Source organism: Tupaia chinensis, unplaced genomic scaffold (genome assembly GCF_000334495.1).
Source record: "Tupaia chinensis unplaced genomic scaffold, TupChi_1.0 Scaffold000100_1, whole genome shotgun sequence".
NCBI lineage: Eukaryota > Metazoa > Chordata > Mammalia > Scandentia > Tupaiidae > Tupaia > Tupaia belangeri.
In genome coordinates this window covers 1,669,901-1,694,349 of record NW_006159564.1, presented here as the reverse complement: position 1 = coordinate 1,694,349, position 24,449 = coordinate 1,669,901, and the positions used below count along the sequence as shown (strand labels likewise).

Below are 24,449 nucleotides of genomic sequence, written 5' to 3'. Positions count from 1 at the left end.
TAATAACCTTCAGCTGCAGTTCTTCCTTTAACAGGCATTTGTTAAGTTTTGTACTGACTAGTTTCAAAACTTTATAGATTAAAGAACATGTTTGTGATGTCATTGAGAAAAATTTTTCTCACATTTGTTGTCGGTTTTATTTACAGGAATTTTTTAAATAGGCAAGTCTCAAAATTTGCTTAACCATGTTATGACATTTTTCCATAATCATATCTCCAATTAATTGTATTATAGTTTAGAAAGCCCCTTGTATCTAAAACAAAAACAAAAAACAAAAAAACAAGTATTTCTCCCCCTTCTCAAATGTTTTGTAAATGGTTTTATTTTGTAATAATTAAACTCTAAACTATGTGGATTTTAGTTTGCTATAGTATATAGTAAAGGTCTATTGATTAAGCTATGTCCTTTTTTTTTTTTTTCCAAATAATTAACCAATTCGCCTACCACTATGTATTGTTATGTCACCCTGTAAGGGCCCTTTGGCATTGTTTTTCTTAATTCCAATCAGTATTGTTAAGGAAAGGTGGATCTCTTGTACCTCACAGGGGGAATATTGGAATAGAGTTTCTCGTTCATCCTCTTCTAGAACAATGCTTTTTCTTTGTTGTGAATGGTTTCCTTGGAAGCATGTCTTGTCTCCTACCCTCTTGGCCATTATGCTTATTCTTCATGTGACTCAATGATGTCACTCTTTCATTCCTTCTTATCATATCCCAATATGTTGTATTTCTTTTGGCAGAATATTTTACTTAGGGTGAGTTACTCAGCAAGATTGGAACAGATGATCGACATTTTATGCCCAGGGAATTTCATTTCTTTTTCCTCCTTATAAACAGCCTGATAGGAAGGGTGAGGAAGCAACTTCCTGCATCTATGACACAGGGCCAGACGTTTCATCACTTCAAGCTGTGAGGCGGAGCACCCCAACTCCAGCCAGCTTTGATGAGCTGTGGTTTAAAACTCTTGTTATTTCCAAGGGAAAACCCAGATTAATTGAAAAGATATTTTAAGGCTTCTCTGTGAAGCTTTATCATTGCCTTCTGGACAGAAGAACAATGTTCATGAACTGAGATCTCTGCCGTTGGGTAGTTCTGGGACACGGAAAGTTGAAAAGAATCATTGGGACAGCTTTTGACCATCTGATGTGACCACATGGAATTGATTCTGAAAATTGATTTGAAACTTCACAGGATATTTTGATGAAAATAGGTCTATATCTAGATATTCATTCTGTTTTTTCTCTGGCTAGTTCTTATGAATCAGTATTTTAAGAGACATGAAATTAATTCCAGATAGTTTACCTTTAGTGTTTCAAGCAAAAGACACCTTGAAAACTGCTTTAATTCATATATACATGGTTACACCTAAACTTTATAAATGGCAATATCTCTTTAACATCTCCCTAAAAGAGAGACTTAAAAAGGGAAAAATAATTTGAAGATTAGCATATCCTTTTAAGGTTTTTTCTTTATTTTCAGAGGTCTATTTTTTTATTTAATCATTTGCCCATCTTTACAGCATATAAAGTTTTTTTCCCAGCATGAATATACTATCTACTGTATATTAATCCAGTCAAAGACGTTACCATTCACATTATCCTCAACAAATCATTTTCCATTTTTGTGTCCATTGAATGTTTTACTTCCCCCACTTGAGTCTCTTCCTCCCAACCCCTGGTTGCCTACCCTACTCCCATTGATGTTAAAAATGTTAAGTGCAGGTTCATCTTATTAGTAAGTCATCTAGGTATATGTTCTGGCAAATGTCTCAGTTCAGTTATGCCAGGGACATGGAGCAGGGGGTCACTTCTGATTGGTTAGTGCTTTTATCTACCAATTGTCGTATGCTTTCACTATCAGTCCTGCCCATACCACCAGAAAAAGTATGTATGAGTAAACAAAACCCTGATCCTTTCTATGTAATATAAAATGTGTCACATGAAATCCAATGATCAACTGAGGAAGAAAAACATACAATTATCATGACACTTGTGCAGTTTATTCCATTTTGAGGATCTAGCATAGTTCGTTCAATGGAGCTAAAGAGTTAGGTTTTAGATAATTAGGTATTTAAGGTAACTAGGTTTTATTATTTAAAAAGCAGAAAGAATAGGGCTAAATTTTTAACACATCTCTATTTTTAAAAAGAAACTTATTTAACTAGTTCACTATCAGCAGAGTCAATTTTTGAAGAATATAGCATTAGACAGATTTTTAAAAGAAAACTCATTAATCCAAATCTCTCTAGAATTAGTATTCTGTTAAATTATGACATCTATTTTCATCATTTTTTTGTTTTCCCATTGGAGATCCACCCATATTTTTAAAAGTCACATCAATTATTGGTTAAAACACAATAACACAATAAAAGAATGGATGCCCATTTTTAAAGTTCTCACATGAATAGGGAGAAATACCTTTATAGCCCCACTCACACCATAAGGTTGTATACAGTGAATGTATTAGACAGCCTTCCATTCTTAGCAATCTTGTCTTGGGTACAAACCTTGAAAAATGTATATGTAGGCCAAGAATATCATTCAAAGTATCTGTCTGATTTCTTCCCATCTAACAAGAAATTTGAAGATTTTTGCAAGTAGGATGTTAAAGTCACTTTTAACCAGATGTTAGGTTGGATCAGTATGTTTCATAAGTTTTGTTAGGACATCGTAAAAATGAATGAAAACCAGAATCTGACATGCTCAATTCTTCTCATGTGGTTTGGCTCTTGAACCATTAAAATTTGATTTTGAGCAACCCTTGCCACTTGCCAGATGGACAGTTCTTTTTTCTTTTTTTCTTCTTTTTTCACTTATTTATTTATTTTTACATTTTTCACAAACATTTACTTTACATACAAAAGAATTTTTGCTCATACTCCATAGTTCTTGACAGTGAATAAACAACTTTCAAAATTTTCAAAATATTGAATTTTAAAGGTAATGTTCAAAATATTTCTTATAATTTTTTATAATTTTGTTTGTGACTCTATAACAACAGAGACAGTACGGTTTTAAATATTTTTAGAAAATACTTACATGTCAACTACTCAAATTATTGAAAAGCAAATGCCCAGCACACAAGTCACACACAAACCTCAATTCAGCCGTGTCTGCTGAGTATTCTGTGATATACCATCTGCTAGCAAAGATCAGTCTCTGTTTCTTCTTTCAAAGTCTTTCTCAAGGTAATCTTCTGGTGTGGTTGCTCTTTTGCAGTCTCTACTGATTATAATGCTGGGCTGGAAAAGTCCAGGTTATTTTATGTTATAAATTCTTTCATTTATCTTCTCTAATCCTCTCTGCCAAGCAGAACTATTTATGGTGCCAGACTATCTTTCTAAGAGCTTCTATTGGCTTACTCAAGATCCACCTAAGTTCCATGGTTTTCTGATTAATCTTCAGGTATGACATTCCAGTCAAAGCCCTGTCCAATAATGAGTATTTCTGATTTCTGATTCAATGCAACAAGCATTACTGAACTTATGCAAATAATCCTTCTCCCACAAAATAAGACTATTCCCAAATTTTTTTTTTTTTTCAAGAATGAAGAAAAGTTTGTTTCCATTTAAAGAAACAAACAAGGAAAGTATTTTAACAAATTGCTGAACCTATCAATAACTCAAAAGAAAGTAAAATGCTTAAATTGGGAAAACAAAGCATAATAAAAAAAACCAGTAATGTTTCACTCAAAAAGTCATAAAATTCTATTTCGCTGGTTCAGTCTTATGTTCAAACTCTCTTCTGTTGAATATGCAGTGTTACTGTGGTCCAATCTTTCCGTTTAAATTCTGGAAGTTAATGTTTAATGTTATCGATATTTTTGTCCATAGCATTAAATTGGTCATTTTCTTGGTTGCCTTTTCTTCTCTTACTTCTGTATGTGTCTTTAGTTTTCTTGGTAGAGCACTCCTTTCAGAACTTCTTGAAGAGTGGGTCTGCTATTGGCAAATTCTTTCAGGTCTTGTTTATCTGAGAATGTTTTTATTCTTTCTTTTCATATGAAAGAAAATCTTGCTGGGTATAGCATTCTTGGTTGAAACTGTTTTTCACTTAGCATTTTGAATATATATTTTGAATACATTTTCCCATTCTTTCCTTGCTTGCATCATTTCTGATGAGAGGTCAGAGGTAAGCCTGATGGGATAACCTTTTTAAGTAACCTCACATTTCTTTCTCGTCAATTTTAGTACCTTGTCTTTGTCTGTAGATTTGGCCAATCTGGCTATGATGTGCCTTGGAGAAGATCTTCTTAGGTTGATTCTATTAAGGGTCCTTTGTATTTCTTGGGTCTGGATATTTGAATGCCTCTCTAAATTTGGAAAGTTTTCTTCCAAGATTTCATGGAATAGATTATTAATGCCCTTATTAGTTTCCTAACCTTCTGGGATACAAATTATCCAGATGTTTTGGCCCTTAATGCTATCTAGCATTTCTCATGTAGTATTCTCATTTTGGGGGATTATTTTCTCAGTTTTTTTGCCTTCAACATCTGAGATTTGATTTTCTTTGTGAATTAATCTGCTTTTAATACTTTTGAGGGAGGTTTTGATTTCCTGGATGGCAGCCTTCATCTTTAATAGCTCCATTTGATTCTTTTTTATGGTGTATATTTCTTCTTTCAGATCAGAAAAGAACTTTAACACCTCCTAAAACTCATTGTCTCTTTTCTCCTGCATCTTCTGGAGTTCATTATCCTTCAGCTCTTGCATCTCATTTAGTTTTGGCACTGTGAATATTCTGAATTCTCTATCAGACATTTTCACAAGTTCTATTGTATTATCTGTGGATGATGAGGGATTGTTCTTTTTCCTTAGGGGGGAGATTGTTTTTTGTTTTGTTTTGTTTTGTTTTGTTTTGTTTCTCATGTTTCTTGTGCCTCTGAAGTGGTTTCAGTGATTCTGTAACAAAATCTCTCCTCCACCATGCTTGTCTGAATATTTCAGGAGTCTAGACAATGGAGTTTAGAGCATAACTTCCCTGAACAGGCCAGAATACACCTCAGCTTTAAAATGGCTTCTTGTCCGAATATTTTGGGAGTCTAAAAGATGGAGCTTAGAGCATAGTTTCCTTTTGGACAGTTCTTTTTTTTATCTTGGGACCTAAGAACAAATCCACAAAAAATATGAGGATACTTCAAAAACTTCACAGAAACATGGATTTAAAATACAAGTTTATTTTGATGCAAAATTTTTCATAATGCACATTTTCCATGAACTTTTAGAAGAATTCTTGTATTTGGACACCACAGAAAATGCCAAATGGACAAACCTGTTAAGAATACCTTGTGGGGACCAGCAGTTAGCATAATGGCTATGTCACTGGACTCCCCCGTAGTTGACCGTGATTCGTGTCCCAAACCCGGTGGCTTAAAACTCACGCCGGGCGCGTGTGCGTGCGTGCCCAAGATCCCGAGAGGAGAATGGAGGAGAAGGGATTGCAGCTGGCCATCTCCCTTGGGGGGTTATTTCTCTCTGTCTCTCTGTCTCTCTCTGTCTGTCTGGTGAGTGCACACGCCCTATAGAAAAAAAAAAAAAAAAAAAAAAAAAAAAACCCTCTCCAAAAAAAAAAAAAAAGAATACCTTGTGGAACCAGATGTGGCACAGCAGTAAAATCACATTATGGGAAGCCATCCAGAAACATCCCTGGATATACTGGGCATAGCGTTCCTATGACCCAGGCTGCCCACAGCTAGGGGTGGGTCAGAGTCAAGACCCTTTCAAGAGTCCTGCATCTCCATCTCTGTTTCTATCTCTTTTTCATGGAGTAATTTTTTTTAAAATTCTGCAAAGAATAGCGTCCTTATGTGATTATTAGTCTTTATTAAAATGTATTTACAAAATAATATCAAGAGGAAGCTAGTACAATGCAGAGTGAATTGAAAGTCCCTTGTCCTGTGTGACTGCTCCTGCTGCTGTGGTTATTTTCTAAAAAAGCATAGACTTTTCCTAACCATGATGAAACACACAACACACCACATTTATCTCCAGAGGCATTGCCTTTATTCCACTTCAGCACCCTCTTCCTACCGCGTGTGTCCAGGTGCGTACTCGGCCACAGCATCCCAACAACATAGTAAAAGTGAATCCTCTTAACTAGTCATCTTGTTCACGGTATGACTCCACCTGGGATCTTAAGGGATAGGATATCCTGAAATGCAGGGAAAAACTAACGACTTTTTATGGGGCAGGTGGGAAATATGCTGACTTCCTGGCATATAGTAAACACTTGAAAAGTGTTTGCTGAATGAAGAGAGGGACAAGAACTGCAGAAGGAAGGAAGGAGTGATGGAGATTTGCAGCAAGAATGAGGGACAGCAAGATGCAGAGAAAAAAATAATAAATCCATCTAGGAAAAGCCGTAGGAAAGAGAATCCTGGCAAGGAGAGTGTCTGTGGGCAACCGCGCTGAGGCTGCGGCAGCCCGAACTGCAGCACCCATGGGACTTTCATTTTCGCCATCCCCTCTAACCCTGCGATGCACATTAATAGATGTTCACAATAACACGCTAGGGCAGCAAGGAAAGGTCGTTGGTATCTTTTGTACAAACACATGTGTGAGAGTTCAGATAAGATTGGGTCCTAGGGACAAGGCAGTGGTGCAGCAGTAAAACAGTACCCTTTGCAAGAGCGATCCACGCGGGAAGGTTCTGAGTTCTTATCCAGAGACCCCCCTCCCCCACAAGAGAACCAGGCTGGCTAGGGTTGGACTGCAGCTCATCCCCTGTTGGGGATACCTCACCCCCACCCCATCTGTCTGTTCCCCTCTCTCAGAAGAAAGGAATTTTTTTTTAAAAAATTGGGGTGTAATTGCAAACACTATTTTATTACAATATTTTATTTTGTGATGTGTCCAGATCATAGACATTTCCTGTACTTTTAAGAAAGGATTCACATTGTAGCCATCTATCTGGAAGGCCTTCAGTGTCTTTGGCACAGACGTGCTGGGTAAGAGGGCTGTCCTGATGCCCTTATAACCTGCCTACAGAGACCCGGCTATTTCTCCAGTCTTGGTTCATCGTTAGATTGCAGATTAGGCAAGAGAATAATTACTCTAGAAAAAAGTGCATTCTGCAGCTAAGTGACTTCCTTACTTTTGACAGAACATACTGTACATATAGTCTTGTCATTTCTTAATAGAACATTGATCTGTGCCCGAGGAACAACTCAGAACAGAAACTGTTCCACTCATGGGAAGAGTGGAATATTTTTTCATTTGTCCTTGTGGGAAAAAATGAATAGATCCTTTTAGCAAAGGAAACAAAAACTGGCATCATGCAATTCAAAGGCAATCAACACTATACCACACGTAAATTTCTGCTGTAATGTGACAGATGAAAAACTTCACACTGCAAATGTGCACTAAGTGAAAGAGTGAATAGAGGACACAGCCTTCACACACACAAAGATATTATTATCGATACCTTGAAAGATAATGTGGCTTCCCTGTCAGCCGGTTCCCTGTGGCTAGAGGTTGCCACAGCTGGCATTTAAATTTTTCAGAAGTGTCAAACTTACAGAAATTGAAGTAGAACAATGGGGACTACTAAGCGCTGGGGGGTGGGTGAGAGTGAGGAGTGCGAAATGGAGAGGGGATGGAAAGATGTTGGTCAAAAGGTCCAAAGTTTCAGTTAGTAGTACATTTTTGAGAGCTGTTCCTCTGCAGAGTATCCATAGTTCCTAATGTGTATCTCAAAATTACTGAAAGTGAACTTTAAATGTCTCACCACAAAAAACTGTTGGGTAAGCAAGGGAGAAGGGATGGATATGTTAATTAGTTTCACTGAATCATTCCACATTGTAATTGTATACTTACATCAAAGCATCACCTTGTGCCCCATAAATAGACATAATCATATATTTTTCTAAAAAGTAAATGTCAGAGGAACCAGCAGTTAGTAATGGCTATGTCTTTGGACTCCCACGTGGTCGACCACGGTTCACGTCCCGGACCCTGTGGCTTGGAACTCACGCCGGGCGTGTGTGCGTGCGTGCCCAAGATCCGGAGAGGAGAATGGAGGAGAAGGGATTGTGGCGTGACCATCCCCCCTGGGGGGGTGATTACTCGCTTTCTGTCTCTATGTCTTTCTCTCTCTGTCTGGCGAGCGCAGGCACCCTATAGCGAAAACCTCTCCAAAAAAAAAAAAAAAAGTAAATGGCAGAAAAATTAAGTTATTGTAACATTAAAAAAAAATACAATCAAATTCTCAGAAGTGATAGGCAGAGTGTTGCCACCCTCTCTCTGGAACAGGACGAGTGAGAGCTGGACTGCAAAGATAGAAGGGAGCCCGTGGGGCTGCAGCTAAGGTGGGCACGAGAGGCTATGCAGCAGGCCATGGGACTGCCTGTCCTCACTGGAGGAGGGCCTGTGTGCAAGGGCTCATAGTACATCTTATATAGTCGAAGGGCTTCCTCCTGCCAGTGCAGTCTCAAAGCTCAGAATTATTTTCTTCCCCACCAAAAATTATCCCCTTTTCCTATTACTCCCTTTCCCTCATCTGGAAAAAAATCATGTCTAAATTATGTTTCCATCATTTCCCTATTTACCAAGGGGATGAACTAAGTTGTAGGACAGAGGTGTATATTAAACCTGAGCAGACTAGATTTAAAAACCTTTCTTAATTATACTTAACCTTTCTTTATTATACTTTTCCCTCATAAGGAATGTGGCAAGTATAGAACATTTTATAAAATCAAGTATCAGCTTACAATAAGCAACTGCTACTTTAAAAACTGTGATGTATTTCCTTCTGGTCTCATGTCTATGCATGTTTGTTATGAAATTAGATAATACAGTTAATGCAAATTTGTATCCATAGTAATTAGTTCTAGTCTACATATTTTTTCAATTAAAAAAATAGAAGTTAAATAGTTAAATCATAATTAATACAGCCTCTATTTTTTGGATATAAGATTGTTTTCAGTTGTGGCAATTAACAATCATATAGAAATGATCATCTGTGTCTTTAATTCCTTACGCTGTGTTGTTAAAATTACTGGGCCAATAAGTACAGATCCCTCTTTAAAAAAATAATCTGGAGGTGATAACTTTATGTATGTGCTTTTTAAACACAAAATCTTTAAGAAGAACAATAGCCAACAGTAAGGTTGGTATTGTGGCCCTATTTTACCATTGGTACATCATTTGTTAAGATGGTATCATGTTAGCAAGTCTCTCTTGCTCACAGTTGAAAATGCCTATTTGGTAAGTATCTTGCATTGTGCATATTCTTGGCTATCAACAGACCTGGTATGTGGAGAGTCTGTTTCATATACACAGGTTGCACCAAGTATCAAAAAATCAATGTCATTCTCTTCTATCCAGCTCAACTAATTCTCCTATGTGTGTGTATATGAGAGAGATATACTTTTCCTTCTGTTTTTATTTTTTTTTCCCCTGCCCTCCTTTTAACCAGTCTTCACCTGTCTTTCTTGGGTGTCTTATCCTTGGCCTCACAATTTTATGTATGGCAATGACTTGACTTTAAGCTATCACTAGTTTAAGCCACTCCATGACAAAACTTCCTGTGAGACTTCTGGAATGACTTTTCTTTTTCTCTGTCTTCCTGTCTCTCTCTGGTGAGTGCAGGTACCCTCTGACAATCAAAAAAATTTGAAAGGCTTCTTCCAGGGGCCTGCAGGTGGCATGGTGGTTAAGGTGCCAGAAACTATGGTTCCAGCCCTGGACCCAATGGCTTGAAAATCATGCCAGGCACATGTACATGTGTGCCCAAAATCCAGGGAGGATTGTGAAGGAGAAGGGATTGTGGCATGGCCATACCCCCTGTGGGGGTGATTTCTCACTTTCCCTCTCTGTGTCTCTCTCTCTGGCAAACACACATACCCTATGACAAAAAATAATAAGCAGAAAAGATTCTTCCAGGTTTCAGATATATTAAAAAAAATTAACACTGATTCAAAGGCTGACTTTGTCCCTCTCTTTTGCAGCCATCATATGTCCCAAGGAAACTAATCCCAATTACAGTTATCAAGCAAGGTAATCTGTCTGCTCCAGATATGTGTTTAGAACCATTTTTAACTAAGAAAATTAAACATAGTACATATTTTCTAAATTGTTCTGATTGTTTTTCAGGGAAAGTTTAAAGAACTAGTATGGTCTAGTAAAGCAGAATTTAATAGATAATTCTGGCTCTTCTACCAATATGCCAACCTTGATCTAATCACACTGACCAGACAACTAACAACAGAACAACCAGAAGTGTTAAATTTTTAAAGTCAGTTAAATATGTGGGTCTTTGTTCAGGATTAAGTTAACATATCTGAAGAAAGCCATTAATAGAATATTTGGGTTAATGTAAATGAAAACCGATTTGGGGTGGCCACTTTAGAAAAAGTAAAGATTTAAAGAATTATATCTATTTTAATTTAAACAGCTGAATGTTTCAGTATGCGGTTTTTTTTTTTTTTTTTTTTTGAGCTTCTAGTTTCTCAAAATTTTAAAATGACTCCACTATTTCCAGAAAGGTTATTGGTGGAAGAGATGGAGTCCTTAAAAATAGTGCTTCAGTTTAAACTAAACACAGTATCTCAAGTGAACTCTCAAAACAAAGTTCATTAGATTTGGAATTACCTAAAAATTCTTTGCTTTGAGAATATACATTTTCTAAGTTTTTTTTTTTTAAATTACTGTGTCATTGTCCTGTTTTTGTTCTAGTTCTTATTAACTTGAAGAAAGGGCATGCTTATAGAGTAGAGATAGGAAGAAAATTTTTCACTAATTAGGACAAAACATTTACAATAGAATCAGAGCCTTTCCTTACTTGTAGGCGTAGATGTTATGGTAAGATGCGTCTTCTGACTCTGTTGGCTGCGTAGTCAGCCCAATGAATTGTTTTCTATTCACTGATAGAGTGAGATCGGACTTTCCCAGTGCAGATGGTTTCACATTTTCAGCTTATTACTGCTTCCTGGCTATTTTTTTTTTCCTTATCACACTATTGTCTTTTTTTATTTCACCAGTGATTCAGAATATTACTCATAGGGCTTCAACTAAGTCCCCAGACAAGACCCCCTTTGGAGGAACTATACTAGGTGAGTCAATTAGAAATCTATGCTAGATTAATAAAGTCCAGCTATCTTTTTATACTCATGTCCTGATGCAGTTTTGGACTATGAGCAGACCTGTTAAATTGATCTTGGGACATTTACTTTCACTGTCTAGCAATGTGGTTTGCATCTATTCTAGGTTAGGAGCCAAGAAGCACCACTTTATCATGCAATGTTAAAGAAACAACCCTAGCACATGCCCGATGGAAATGATGGTGCCTATCCTACCTGCCCCACAGGGTTGTTTACAACTATGAGGGAGTCTTGCTCACATGGAATTGCTCCTTTAAAAAGCATTATAATTGATTTTCTTTGTTCACCCATCTTAAGCAGCAATTTTATAATTTTTAGTCTAAGGATTAAAAGAGTATTTTAATAGTCCAGTTCTAAATATGAAAAATATTGATATTTTAAAAATATTTTAAAGTATGGTCATTTACCCCCCCCCCAACATTTTGAGCTTTAGGTTAAAATCAAATAAAAAAATAAATCCTGAGCTTCATAGTTTCCAGTATCTGATGCTCTGAGCTTTTTTAATGTCATAAAGCAGTTTCTTTTCTTTATCTTAATTACTTCTGTTTTCTTGCAGTACACCTTATTATCCCAGGTCTTAATGAAACCACTGTAAAACTTCCTACATCCATAATGCTTGAGATTTCAGATGCAATCAAGACACAATTAGGTAAGCAGTAAAGTTCTGTATGTGGACATTGCAATGACTAAGTACAAGCACGGACATTTTTAGGATTTTTCAAGGAATCTTGCAAATAAAGTAGTTGAGAATCTCAAAGTAAAAAGTGGGAGCAAGGAGGTTAGAGTGCTGGAGGTATTCCTATAAATCACGTTCTACGGAAAATGGTTATTTTTATATTTACATTAAAACATGGCTGTATTTACACATATGAAAGAATAAAGGCTTATCAAATTATATGAAAAAATACCTATATAGCTATAATTTTCAAATAGAGTACTTATTCTAATTTATACTTATACTATCGAGGGCTACAAAATAATTTCAATAAGAACTGATGTAAAGGTCAGGTCCATTAAAATGATTATTTACTGGAAGTTGATACTGCTTCCTACTTTCAAAAAAAATGGGGTATGATTGTAGTGTTTAAAAAACATAAAGCATTGACCAGCCATGGTAGCACAGAAGTAAATGACATTTTTGAGTGTTCTTTGGAGAAATGTCTATTTATGTCATTTGCTTATTTTTAAATCAGGTTATGTTTTGTTTTTATTTCTTTTTCTTGTTTTGTCATTGATTTGTACAAGTTTCTTATATATTTGGGTATTAAGACCTTATCAGATATATTATACAAATAACCTTTCCCAATCCATAGTCTGTCTTTTCATTTTGTTGAATATTTCCTTTGCTGTGTAAAACACTGTATTTTGTTTTTGTTTTTGTTTTCCCTTTTTGTTGCTTATTTGTTTTTGCAGAGTGTAGGCATAAAAAGATCTTTTTACTACCAAGGGAGAAATAAATTTTCCTGAAGTTAATTATCTGCAATTCAGAAAAGTTGTATTTTTTGAGGGAGTAAATCCTAAAAATAATTTTCCCATTCCAGCAGAGTCCATCATGGGACATCAAAAATTGTAATAGCTTTTGTTCTAAGAACACATGATGTGAATAATGAGAAAAATAAACAAGGAAGCTAGTATTGCACGCTGATCTCCAAGAGACATACAAAGAGTGTGCCAAAGCTAAGACTTAGCTTGCCAAAAATTAAAGGAAACAACTGTTGAAAAAAGGTACAGGAGAATAATAGAGGAAATAAAATTTCCTGAGTTGCAGGCCATGTTCTGGTGGCATTTCACTTTCCTATTGCCAAGACTACAGCTGTGCATAGATAGTTTTGTGGAATGCTCATGAGTTGATATGAAATAATCAGGAGTCTCCCTTTAAATGTATTGTCCATCTACCATTTCCTGATATCTGAACTGGCATATTTAGAAACACTATATGTTTTTATGAGGTATTAGTAATGTATAAAGAATATGTATAGAGCTGGCCCCATAACCCAAGGGTTGAAGGAACCTGATCCCACAAAGCTACTGCAGTTAGTATCCCAGCCCGTGTCTTAAAAAACACACTGGACAGATGTGCATGCATGCCCCAAATGGAGAAATGGCAAAGGGATTGTAGCATTACCATGCTCCATTGGAAAGTGCTTACACATGCATATTCACACTTTCTCTCTTTCCTCTTCTCTCTCTGGTGAGCACATCTTTCCTCTGGTAATTTTTTTTTTAATTATAAATATTCCCTTGGGAAGATAGCTTGCCATTTTTCTTCCTTAACAGCTGAATTTTAGGTTAATGTAATTGGTATCTAAGGGCATGTTTTGGGAATAAGGAGCTAAACCAGTTCAGAGCTTTGACTGTGAATGTCAAGATCTTAAGGAATCACAGAGAACATAGGATATTAGTGATGATGAAGGATCCCTGGAGGACAAAAAGACACTAAAAAGAATAAGAAACAACTCAAGTAAAACTTAATCATTTTACATTTAAAATCAAACAGGGTTAGTTCATGACCTGATGGTTAAGTGAGCTGGATCCCACATGGCAGTCACATGGTTTGAGTCCTGGACCCGGTGACTTGAGAAATATACTGGGCATGCATATGTACATTTTCAGAACTCTGAAAGGAGGGAAGAAATGCCATAGGGCAGGCACCACCACGCCCAGGAGGGGAGAAATGGATAAGTGATTGTGGCAAGACCATGCCACATAGGGAGTATGGTTTCTCACATTCCCTCTTTCTTCATTTCTCTCCAGTGAGTGTACATGTCCTCTGACAAATTAAAAACAATCAGACAAAAAACTTTTCTATGGTAATGCTGAAAATAACCTAATCAAGCTCATGAAAAATTTGTGGTCTGAATAGTTCTTCCAGTGATTACAGTCAGAATGGTTATTAAAAAATCAGTGATCAAGATAACATATATAGTAAAATATAGAAATTTTAAAAATATAACTTAGCATAAAATTATCCTGAATCTATTTTTTAGTTATTACAGAAAGTTCATTATTTTCCTGCCCTGCTAAATTAATTTGAACAATGGTATTAAAGATTTCTGTTGTTCAAACATGTTGTGCAACTTCCTAAACACACACTTGACAATTAGTAGCAAGTACACTAATATTTGTGACATCTATTCATAATATTTTAAACTACTTCTGAAAATAATTAGCTGCTGTATGAATCTGTTGTAATGGCCCATCAATATAGATTGAGAATTGATTAGTCTATGAAATTATGAAAGAGAGGACTTCTTAATTGTTGTTAAGTCTATCATAAGTAAATAAATATCTTGTGCCCACATTAACTGGAAAAAAAAACTTTTTAAATGGATCTTACAAGAGTAAGATGAACTACAGAAAGTTACAAAAATTTAATGTCCAAAGAACGAATAGATTAGATCAGTTGTTTTCAATAGAAGGTGAATTTGTTCACCAAGGAGTATTTGACGATATCTGGAGACAGTTTTGGTTGTCACAGCTGTGGAAGCTTTATTACAATCCAGTAAGTAGAGGCCAGAAATATTGCTAAAAGCATACAATACACAGGCAACCTCCCCCAACCACACAGACAGGAAAAAAAAGTAATAAAATACTGTGTTAAATGTCAACAGTTCGCAAACTGAGAAACTCTGTATAGCCTTAGGACTCTGAAAAACTTCCATCTGATTATATAATTAGTCCCTGGTGGCATGAGCAAGGTATCTCAAAGATCCATGAGTTATTTCATCTCCCTTGAACTGTTTTAGAACATTATAATCAGGTCACAGATTCAATATGCTAAGTAATTGAATAGAATTCATCCTAAATACAATTTAAAATGGGGAACTTCTTAAAGGTTTTTCTTTCTTTACTCCCTCCATGAGTACACCTGCACAGGAGCAAATACCCTTAGCAGGGTCTTGGTGCCATACTCTCCACCTGCAGCCAGCCCTGGATCATGGGCACATGTACTCAGGGTGGTCTCCAGGATGAACCTGGGAACTTCCCATGTGGGTCAGCCTTAAAACACTGCATTTCACTAGTCTGTCACTGTCCACTCCCACATGGGACTATCTTAATTACTAGAAAACCCTGGTTTAGAAATTTACATCTTCAAAAAAGAATGCCTAAATTTAAGAAGGACGTTTCCCAAATAGCTGTATAAAGAGGAAACAGATTCCATTCTTGGTACTAAATTCCCACAGAGACTTGAGAAAAAAATCTATGTTAACATGTGGCTTAAATAAAACTTATTAACTGTTGGTAATTTTGTTTGCCACAAATATTTTCAAGTAATTTAGTTTCCTATGTGTACTATTTGTTTTTCTAAAATTTCAAGTCATAAACTGTTATATGTTTTACTATGCATAATAATGGTAACCATCTATTCACTGATTTTTTTTAAGCTAGGAGTAATATAAAATTCCAGGAAGCACTTTCAATACAATCTATACTTCCAGAAACTCTATTTATACATCAGAACGACTTGCAATTTATCCAATATTGGATTGTGACTTTTTTCCTTCAATTTCAATATAATCTTAAAGTATTAGCTAGAGTTAGTAAGAAGGAATTCTGAAGGCTGTCATCTAATCATATTAACTCCTGATATAAATGCACAGTAAAATTATCTGGCTGGTGGGAAGAAATATCAATAGATTTTATAAAATAGTATTTTTTTGGTTGTTTTGAATGAAGTATCTTTGGCATTGCATTATGAGAAAGTGAGGTAAATTGTTTGTTCTCTGACTTTTTAGCTAAGAATGAAACCTTGGCATTACCTGCTGAATCTAAAACACCAGAGGTTGAAAAAATCCCAGCACAACCCATAACAGGTAATGCGATTCCTGCATTGTCAACCTTGAGAAAAGAAATAACATTTTTTCAAACAGTAAATAATCTACAAGCCTTTTTTACTTCCCCCAGTGAAGCATCAGTAGGAAACTCATTTTCACAAGCACAAAATAGTAGGAGATTCTAGATCTTTAATATTTGAGAAAACAACAGATCCAAAATGAACTATTAAATATATAACTGCTATGTGGGGCCAGCAGGTGGTGTAATGGTTATGTCGCTAGACTCCCACAGAGTCGACCACAGTTTGAGTCCCAGACTCGGTGGCTTAAAACTCTCACCCAGTGCATGTACATTCATGCCCAAAATTCCAAGAGAATGGAGGAGAAGGGATTGTGGCATAACCATCCCTTTCCCCCGGGGAAGGGGGGATTTCTCACTTTTTTTCTCTGTTTCTCTGACTTTCCAGCAAGCGCACATGCCTTATGATAAAAATCTCTCTTGAAACAAAAAGAAAATACAGCTATATATAGAAGCTATATTTGTCACCCTAAAGGAAACTCAAGGCTCTGAAATATTTTTATACTAAAATGTATTACAATAGTTTCAATGGTTTCATTTTATACGTAGACCTGAGACCACTTTTTAGTTCTTCACATTGACAAGTGGTCAGTTGAGCAAAGTGCCATATATCCTTCATAAATTTATAGCTTAATATCTATGAAACGACCCTGGAATAATTTAGAAACAAATGGCCACTGGGGAATTAACAACCATAGTGTAGAGAACATATGATAATTCAATTAAAAATCCTTTAAAGAATAAATACAATAAGCATTTTCCACATAGTTTGCTGCCATTACTAGCAAACATTGAATGTTTCTTCTCTGGATTAAACCACCCCATCCAGTCCACTGGGAGATATTAATCTCTACATTACAGAGTTTTGCCAGAGCAATACCACCCTATTTAAGACTTGATGAAACAAAACACCTGGCAAGAATTCTCTACAATCCACATTTAGCAAAATAACCCCAATCTAAAGTGAATTTTTTAATTCATAAAATTTCCATAATTAGAATTATTGATGATATTTACCTTATACTAAACTTTTGGGTTCATTAGTGATCCAAAGAAGATAAAGATTGATTGGAGCAATAAAGTAACTTCTAGAAACCCATTCAAGTAGGAATATTTCTAACAAGATGAGTATGTCCTGTCTAAGAGCATGAGATAGACATTTTAAATCTACCACAGTGGAGCTGAGGCAGAGGTAGAATCTATTCAAGCTAGTGGAATAATCCATTTGGATGAAATTACTAGTTGGTTTTCTGATTTCAGTATAATTGATCAATGCCACAAAAAAAAAGCATAGGCATGACCCAGTAGTTGACTCCAAGTCTTTTTCTGCCTCAAAGGTTCTACTCATTTTCTCCAATTATACTTTCCTCTCTTGGCACAGCGTCTGACAAGAGTCTACAGACGTCTTATTTTTCTGCCAAAGACCTCCTCAGAATTTTCCACTTCAGAAACACTTAAGCAAACATCACAACTTATTATACAGTGATGTTCTGTTTATTTTTTTGTCCTTGCCCCCCAAATTCTGGAGCTCTCTAGCTCACGATTCGTTTCAGATCTCAATGACCCTGCTTCTTATTTCTCCAAAGCCATTTACCTGAGGCCTTCATTGTCATTAATCTATTGTAGCACTTGTGACAACCTGTGGCTGACCATTTGAATCTGCTTGTAATAGCAATCCAGTCCACAGCTTTGCGTGTTGAGTGGTTTCAGAGAGTAATCTTATAATGTAAAGCTCTAAGTAAATCTTAGCCCTGGATGATTCTTTTCTCTGTTCTTTTATCAATTTATTTAATAAACTATTATGATGTGTTGGTTTAATCCCAGGCCCTGTGCTAAACCATGGAGATTAAAAAAAAAAAAAAAAAAAAAAGGCAGACGAGGAAAAAAATATCATCATCTGATAAACGCTTCCACGGAAGCCAGTTCAATGTGCTTTTTTTGGAGCACATAGACAGTGTCTCAAACCCAGAAGGGAAAGGTGGGGAAAGTGGCAGCTTGGGCACCTGGGGCAAGCAAGGGACTCCTTATATTAGCAACTCCGAAAGAAAGCAGCTAATAAGTATCCGTTACTAATTGTAAAGGGGCAATGGAAGATGTGTCCTGGTTTTGGGTTGCCTCATCACTTTATCTTAATTTGTAAAGTCTTTTTTTTTTTTTTTTTAAATCTTTCAGTGACTCCTGAAACAGTTCCGAGAACCATTAAACCCACTGTGTCTAGTGCATTAGACATTTCAGAAACAACACTGGGTAATTCTAATAACTCTTTTAACCTTAAAAGAGGGGGTGAGGGCAATAACCACAACAACGAACTTCTAACCCTCAGAAAGGTAGTCCCAATTAATCCCAGTGTCTTAGCTTTTCTCTCTCTCCCTCCCTCACCCTCTCCTTCCTTCTTCCTACCAGCTCTCCTCTGCTCCCTCCCCCCTAAATTCCTTCCTGACTATAGATAACCTTGCCATTTCTGGATTAGTTCCACTAAGAGTGAATAACATGACTGATCCTGGTAACTGATATCCTAGGCAGATCTGGATGCTAGATGCTAACGGCATGCCCTTTTTAACCTCTCTGGTGGGTTATATAGACTTTGACCTCCAAATCTTAGTGGAGATGGGGAAACCTGGAAGTCTTGTCTCTGCTTTCTGCTTAAGTGGCTTTTAGAAATCTTGTACATATAAACTCAGAAGAATCCCCCAAGTGTCATGCTTTTTAATATGAATTTCATATCATTCATGTTAGCTGCTTCTCGGCCAAAGCAGCAGATAACTTGCTTTCTTGTTCTCCCCTAAAGAAAAGGAGCAGCATGTATTTTGCTCTGTCCTTGTGATGCTGGCTTTCCTTGCCACACCACAGCCCTTTAAAAGCACACCTTCACATTTTAACTGCTGTGTAACTTTTCCAGAGAAAGCCAGTGGAAGGCAATAGCCACTTGCTACACACCTGGATGTCTGTCATGGCTCATGCTATGCATGACTGTGGTTAAACGGCAACGCATCTCCAGTCCAGGTGTTGCTAACCATGTTTTCTTTATTGTAGTTCTCAGAGAAAGGACCCCCAAAACATCGCAAACTATTCTAATACGTAAGTTTGAATTGCCACTGGGCACTCTGGGTAAAAAATGATTAAACAACTGCTTTATTATGACCCTAGAGATGTTATACATGCTTGAAATCCTTAGGCTAGCTGAAATTTATATCCTCACAGGAAAAAAGGGACTAGCAGCTTATAGAACAAGAAAGTCCCAAGCCCTTGCATGTGATTTCGTTTGGCTATTTATTTATTTATTTTGGTTGTCATGTTTTGAAATTATATTTAATTCTTTTAATTCAGAATCAGAATGTCACTGAACAAATTGATACAATGGAACTTCAAAAAGTTCCTGGAAAATGAGATTAGGGTATGAGTTTATTTTGGTGCAAAAATGTTTGAAATTCATGCATAGCCTTTTTATAATACATGCTTTCCATTAACTTACTGAAGGTCACTTGTATTTTCCATACTTTTTCTAAACATATTGTCTCTCTTGACAGAGAAGAAATGTTTGTGATAGTTCTGCAGACTATTTCTTAGAGTTCTTAAATTGAATGCAATATTTTAAAAAATGGAGAGACCAGCAAATGGCGTAATGGTTATATTGCTGAATTCTCTCATGGTTGGCCATGGTTCAAGTCCCGGTGGCTTGAAACTCATGCTGGGTGCATGTGATTGTGTGCCTAAGATCCTGAGAAGAACAGAGGATCGTGGCATGGCCATACCCTGGGTGTGTGTGTGGGGGGTGATTTCTCACTTTCTGTCTCTCTGTTTCTCCAGGGAGCATATTCCCCCTATAGCAGAAATCCCTCTTGAAAAAAATCAAAAATGTATTTTGATTCTATTTTTTAAAACTTCTTTTTTTTTGAGAGAGATTTTCGCTATAGGGCGCATGCGCTCGCAAGACAGACAGAGAGAGACATAGAGACAGAAAGCAAGAAATCACCCCCCAGGGGGGATGATCACGCCACAATCCCTTCTCCTCTCGAAATCTTGGGCACGCAGGCACACGCACCCAGCATGAGTTTTAAGCCACCAGGTCCAAGACGCGAACCGCGGTCGACTATGTGGGAGTCCAGCGACATAGCCATTACGCTAACTGCTGGTTCCCTAAAACTTCATTTTTAAAAGCTTGTAAGATGGGCATTGGCTAGCTCAGATATGTTTAGTGCTTGGTTTGAATTTAAATGAACTGCTTCCAAGAGCTCACAGACATATCTGAAGAAATTAGGAGACGAGTTTAATAAGATGGCTTGAAAAATGCAAAAAATGTAAAAAAAAAAAAAGGCAAAAAAAAAGTAAAAGAAATGTTATCCATCATTGAAACACAGAAGCAAGAAATATCACTAATGGTCCCTTACTTGACATGAAATAATTTGTATTTTTGTGGGTTTTTTTTTTTTTGCAAGCTTGAGATCTTTACATCTATTCTATTACTTGATCTCAGGTCATAACTTTTCTTGTGTATTTCATTACAGCTCCAGAAAGGCTTCCAGGATTTCCTGAGGCAAAAACTCCCTTTCCTTTTGAGAAACCTAGGGACACCTTCGGTAATCAGAGCACGTTAAATTGGTTGTTAAACATGTGTGTGGTGGTTGCATAATTCTCTACCAGGTCCTAGGTCTGCAAATCTCAATGAATTTATCAATTTAGTTCATTTAGGCAAACAAGTGGTTAATGTGATGGAAGGGAGGAGTGTATTTGTCCGATGATTTTTTACGATTCAGTAAAAATTATCGATCTGTTAATTCCATGTAACTTGTGTTAGTATTTGGTCCTTAAAAATGATGAGAGCGTGACTCCAAACTCTGGTATCTCTCTAGCCACTAAGCAAATGCTCTCTGAGTAGATGCGTATTGATTACTTTTTACAATATAGTGACTTTTGATTAAATCGAGATGTGCTTTTTATTTATTGCAGGCTTCTGGTAGCCACTTAACTATACAAGTAATCTATTTCTGTCCCCTTCTCCACTTAAAACAAAAAAATTCAAACAAATTCCATTTCTTTTCAATATAGCTTCAAGTGAAAAGCCATGGATTATACCTACAGCTAAAACATCTGACGATTCCAAAAGTCTACAGCCTCAAACTGGTAATTGAATGATTTTTAATAATTAGATTGCAACAAGAGTCTTTTTATAGGTTCCTTAATTAATTATCAATGTATTTAAGCAGAAAGTCTATAATATAATCTTTTTTATGTAAGCTGATATTCTAATTTTTTTTTTTTTTGGAAAGGTTTTTTTGCTATAGGGCGCGTGCACTCACCAGACAGACAGAGAGAGACATAGAGACAGAAAGCGAGAAATCTCCCCCCAGGGGGGATGGTCACGCCGCAATCCCTTCTCCTCCATTCTCCTCTCGGGATCTTGGGCACGCACGCACACGCGCCCGGCGTGAGATTTAAGCCACCGGGTCCAGGACACGAACCACGGTCGACTACGTGGGAATCCAGCGACATAGCCATTACGCTAACTGCTGGTTCCCGATATTCTAATTTTTTAAAGAATGTTTTATTTATTATTATTACTCAATTTGATGAGAGAGAGAGAGCAAGCTCCAGGTCCGGGGGTTGAACTGCAGTTGACGATGTAGGAGTCCAGCTCCTTAATCACCATGCTGACCCCTATAATACAATCTGATTCTCAGATGATTCTCATTTTTTCCCACTATTTGGTTGTCGGCAAAGTCATGATGTCTTTTGTACATAGAAAAACGTGTCATGACTTTCTGGATAACCTAGTATAAAATAAAAATGTTTTTGCCTTTGTTTTGTATTTATTTTAAATATATATGTTTTAATTTCTGTCTGTATTATGAAAAGCCTGGCTAGAACGTGAATTATAGATTAGTTTGCTGATTTTTCTAGAGATCTCTTTAGTGCTATGAGAGCAGTAACAAACGTATCATTGTGTGTCTGATTTAATAATATGACTTCAGGCTCCCCTTACAAGTAGAATTTTGTTTCTTCTTTGAAGTCTTCATTAGTTGTCAGCTAGGCAACAAAGAGACACATAGGATGTTTAAGTTGACCAGAACCCAGTTTTTGAAAAAGGGAAGCTATCGCAGTCTGTTTCAGTGGCAGAATTACAGTCATGGCCATGACTCCTGCATTCCTCAGGAGTGCCCAAACCCAGTGTTTGGGGGCCTAGTAACTATTGAATAGATCAACTTTTAGGTTCCTTTTATCTGTTAGCTTTTAGGTTATGACTTAGGGTGTACAGGGTTCCCTTAGGTTTCCTTTGAGTGGTATCTAGTTTTCTATTTCTGTAATAATTCAAGTGCAAACTGACCAAAACCTTAGGGAAATCACTTTGGAAATTTTAATGCCTAAAACATAAATTATAACACTTGAGTCACACAAAGCATTGAGGAGAGAATAAGCTGGAGAGTGCAGGTTACGGAGTTAAAATAAGAGATTAAAAATAGATGATTTAGTAAATCCCAATATCAGAAAAGATTCCTGTTGCCTTTCATTCCAGAAAAGGAATATTCTGATTTTATCCTGTTGGAGTATGAGTAGTGGCTAATGTAGAAGGAAGCAGACTGATTATTCAGCTTACCTCAGTCCTGAGAGGGCAACCTTTGGTTGCTGGAGAACTTCTACTGCTTCCAAGTCCTCTGAACAAAGCATTTAGTAGGTAGTGATGGCAGGCATGAACATTCCCTCAGGAAACTTCCCAGCCTGCCATACAACATTTGATTTCAATATCTCTGCTACTTTCTGTGATCCTTGGACTAGCAGCACTGGCCTCACCTGGGAACCTGGTAAAAAGTCAGGACCTTGGGTTCCAACTCTTGACCTGCTGAATCTTGCTCCATGCTCTAACAAGATCTCCAGGTGATTTGAATGAACAAGAAAACTGGAGAAGCACTTATCACTATAGTCATTTCACATTGTGCCAGTGCAAATGATCAAGTGTGGTCAATGATAAGACTTAGGCCTCCAATCAATATAAGATGGATGTTCGAAGTCAGTGATGACGTCTCTCTTATTTCTACTAATATGCAGAACGTCCATCTGCACTCTAAGACGTATGCTCTGTGGCATCTTTTCTAAGATATGTGAAGTTTCTAATTAAAATTGAACAACCTCTGTATTATTTGTGATTTATAGAGTTGATATGGTCATCCAATGATTTTATCAATATCATTACTCTTGTTTCTTTTGATTGATTTTGTGTAAACATAAACATGTACTAAGGTTCTACTTCCTACGTAGTTGCAATCTATTTAATTATTTATTATTTTCCCATACTCAAGTAGCTTCCTGACACAATTGTTTTAGAATGAAGAGACTGAGATAGTACTTAAATGCTTATCCGTAACAGCATTCATCTCACTCTTAGTTGTTTTATCAAGAAGGCAGGAATGGGATCCTTCAGAGCATCAGGAAAGACCCAAAGATGAGATTCCAAGGAAAAAAAAAATAGAAGCCATGTTTCAAAGACTGTATTACAGGTACTTCATCAGTGTGTAAGACATGAGTGTGACATAGCCAGCAGTTTGGTTCTTGAAAGATCTCCAAATCACGTGCAGTTTCTTGGGTGAGCGAGTCAGGACCCTGAGGGAAAAAATCCAGTCACAATGCTTTCTTTAACAACAAGTGAGATGTGGCAATGAGGAGACAGCGAAGTATACCAAACAGGCAATGTCAGTCAGAAGACAACATTCGCACAGAATATCACTACCCTGCCCAGCCTCAGAGATGTGACCTATCAGTATGTGAAAAGGAGGTCTCAAGTTTATGTGGCAGGGAGAGTAGATTATGGTGGATACATGGATTTTAAAAAATTGTGAGGTGACAAGCAACCACAATCATAGCTGATAACATTATTTCTGAGTAACCTGACCAAAGAGAATATGTAAAACGGATGATTCTTCTTTGGCTATTGCTTGGTATTGTCTCATTTCTTAATAGTGTATAGTCATTATGGAACAAAAATGAAAATACTCTTTTATATTAAAAAAAAAGAATGCAAGGATGGAGTGCAGTTAAAGCTATATTTGGTAAAGAACAGCAGTTGTTTGTGTTAGCCAGAATGTGAGGACGGTAGTGTTCATATTTTGTTTGTGTCCCATGTAATTATGGAGTAGTCTTGTTTCTGTCTTGATCCATCATGATCACAGAGTGGTCTTGACTGATGTCAATGTTGTTTAAAATTATTGCTGTCATGGGAACCAGGAGATGGTGTAATGGCTATGTCGCTGGACTCCCATGTAGTTGACCACGGTTCAAGTCTGGGACCCAGTGGCTTAAACTCACGCTGGGCATGTGTGCATGTGTGTGCAAGATCTCGGGAGGAGAATCGAGGAGAAGGGATTGCAGTGTGGCCATCCCACCTGGGGGGGGGGTGATTTCTCGCTTTCTGTCTCTGTCTCTTTCTTTCTGGCAAGCACACATGCCCTATAGCAAAAACCTCTCAAAAAAAAAAAAAAAAAAAAAACCAAAAAATGTATAAACCCACGG

The 24,449-nt window shown here is 36.9% G+C and overlaps 1 protein-coding gene across 1 annotated transcript in view; it reads left to right on the top strand.

The window, feature by feature from the left end:
* The window catches only part of ABI3BP (ABI family member 3 binding protein), a 280,943-nt gene that overhangs the window by 130,346 nt on the left and 126,148 nt on the right, over positions 1–24,449 (top strand). Inside the window, 8 exon segments of the mRNA XM_027769977.1 lie at positions 9,945–9,993; positions 10,977–11,048; positions 11,653–11,745; positions 15,833–15,910; positions 18,123–18,197; positions 18,984–19,028; positions 20,456–20,527; positions 20,997–21,071. Coding sequence (XP_027625778.1) covers positions 9,945–9,993; positions 10,977–11,048; positions 11,653–11,745; positions 15,833–15,910; positions 18,123–18,197; positions 18,984–19,028; positions 20,456–20,527; positions 20,997–21,071 — 559 coding nt within the window.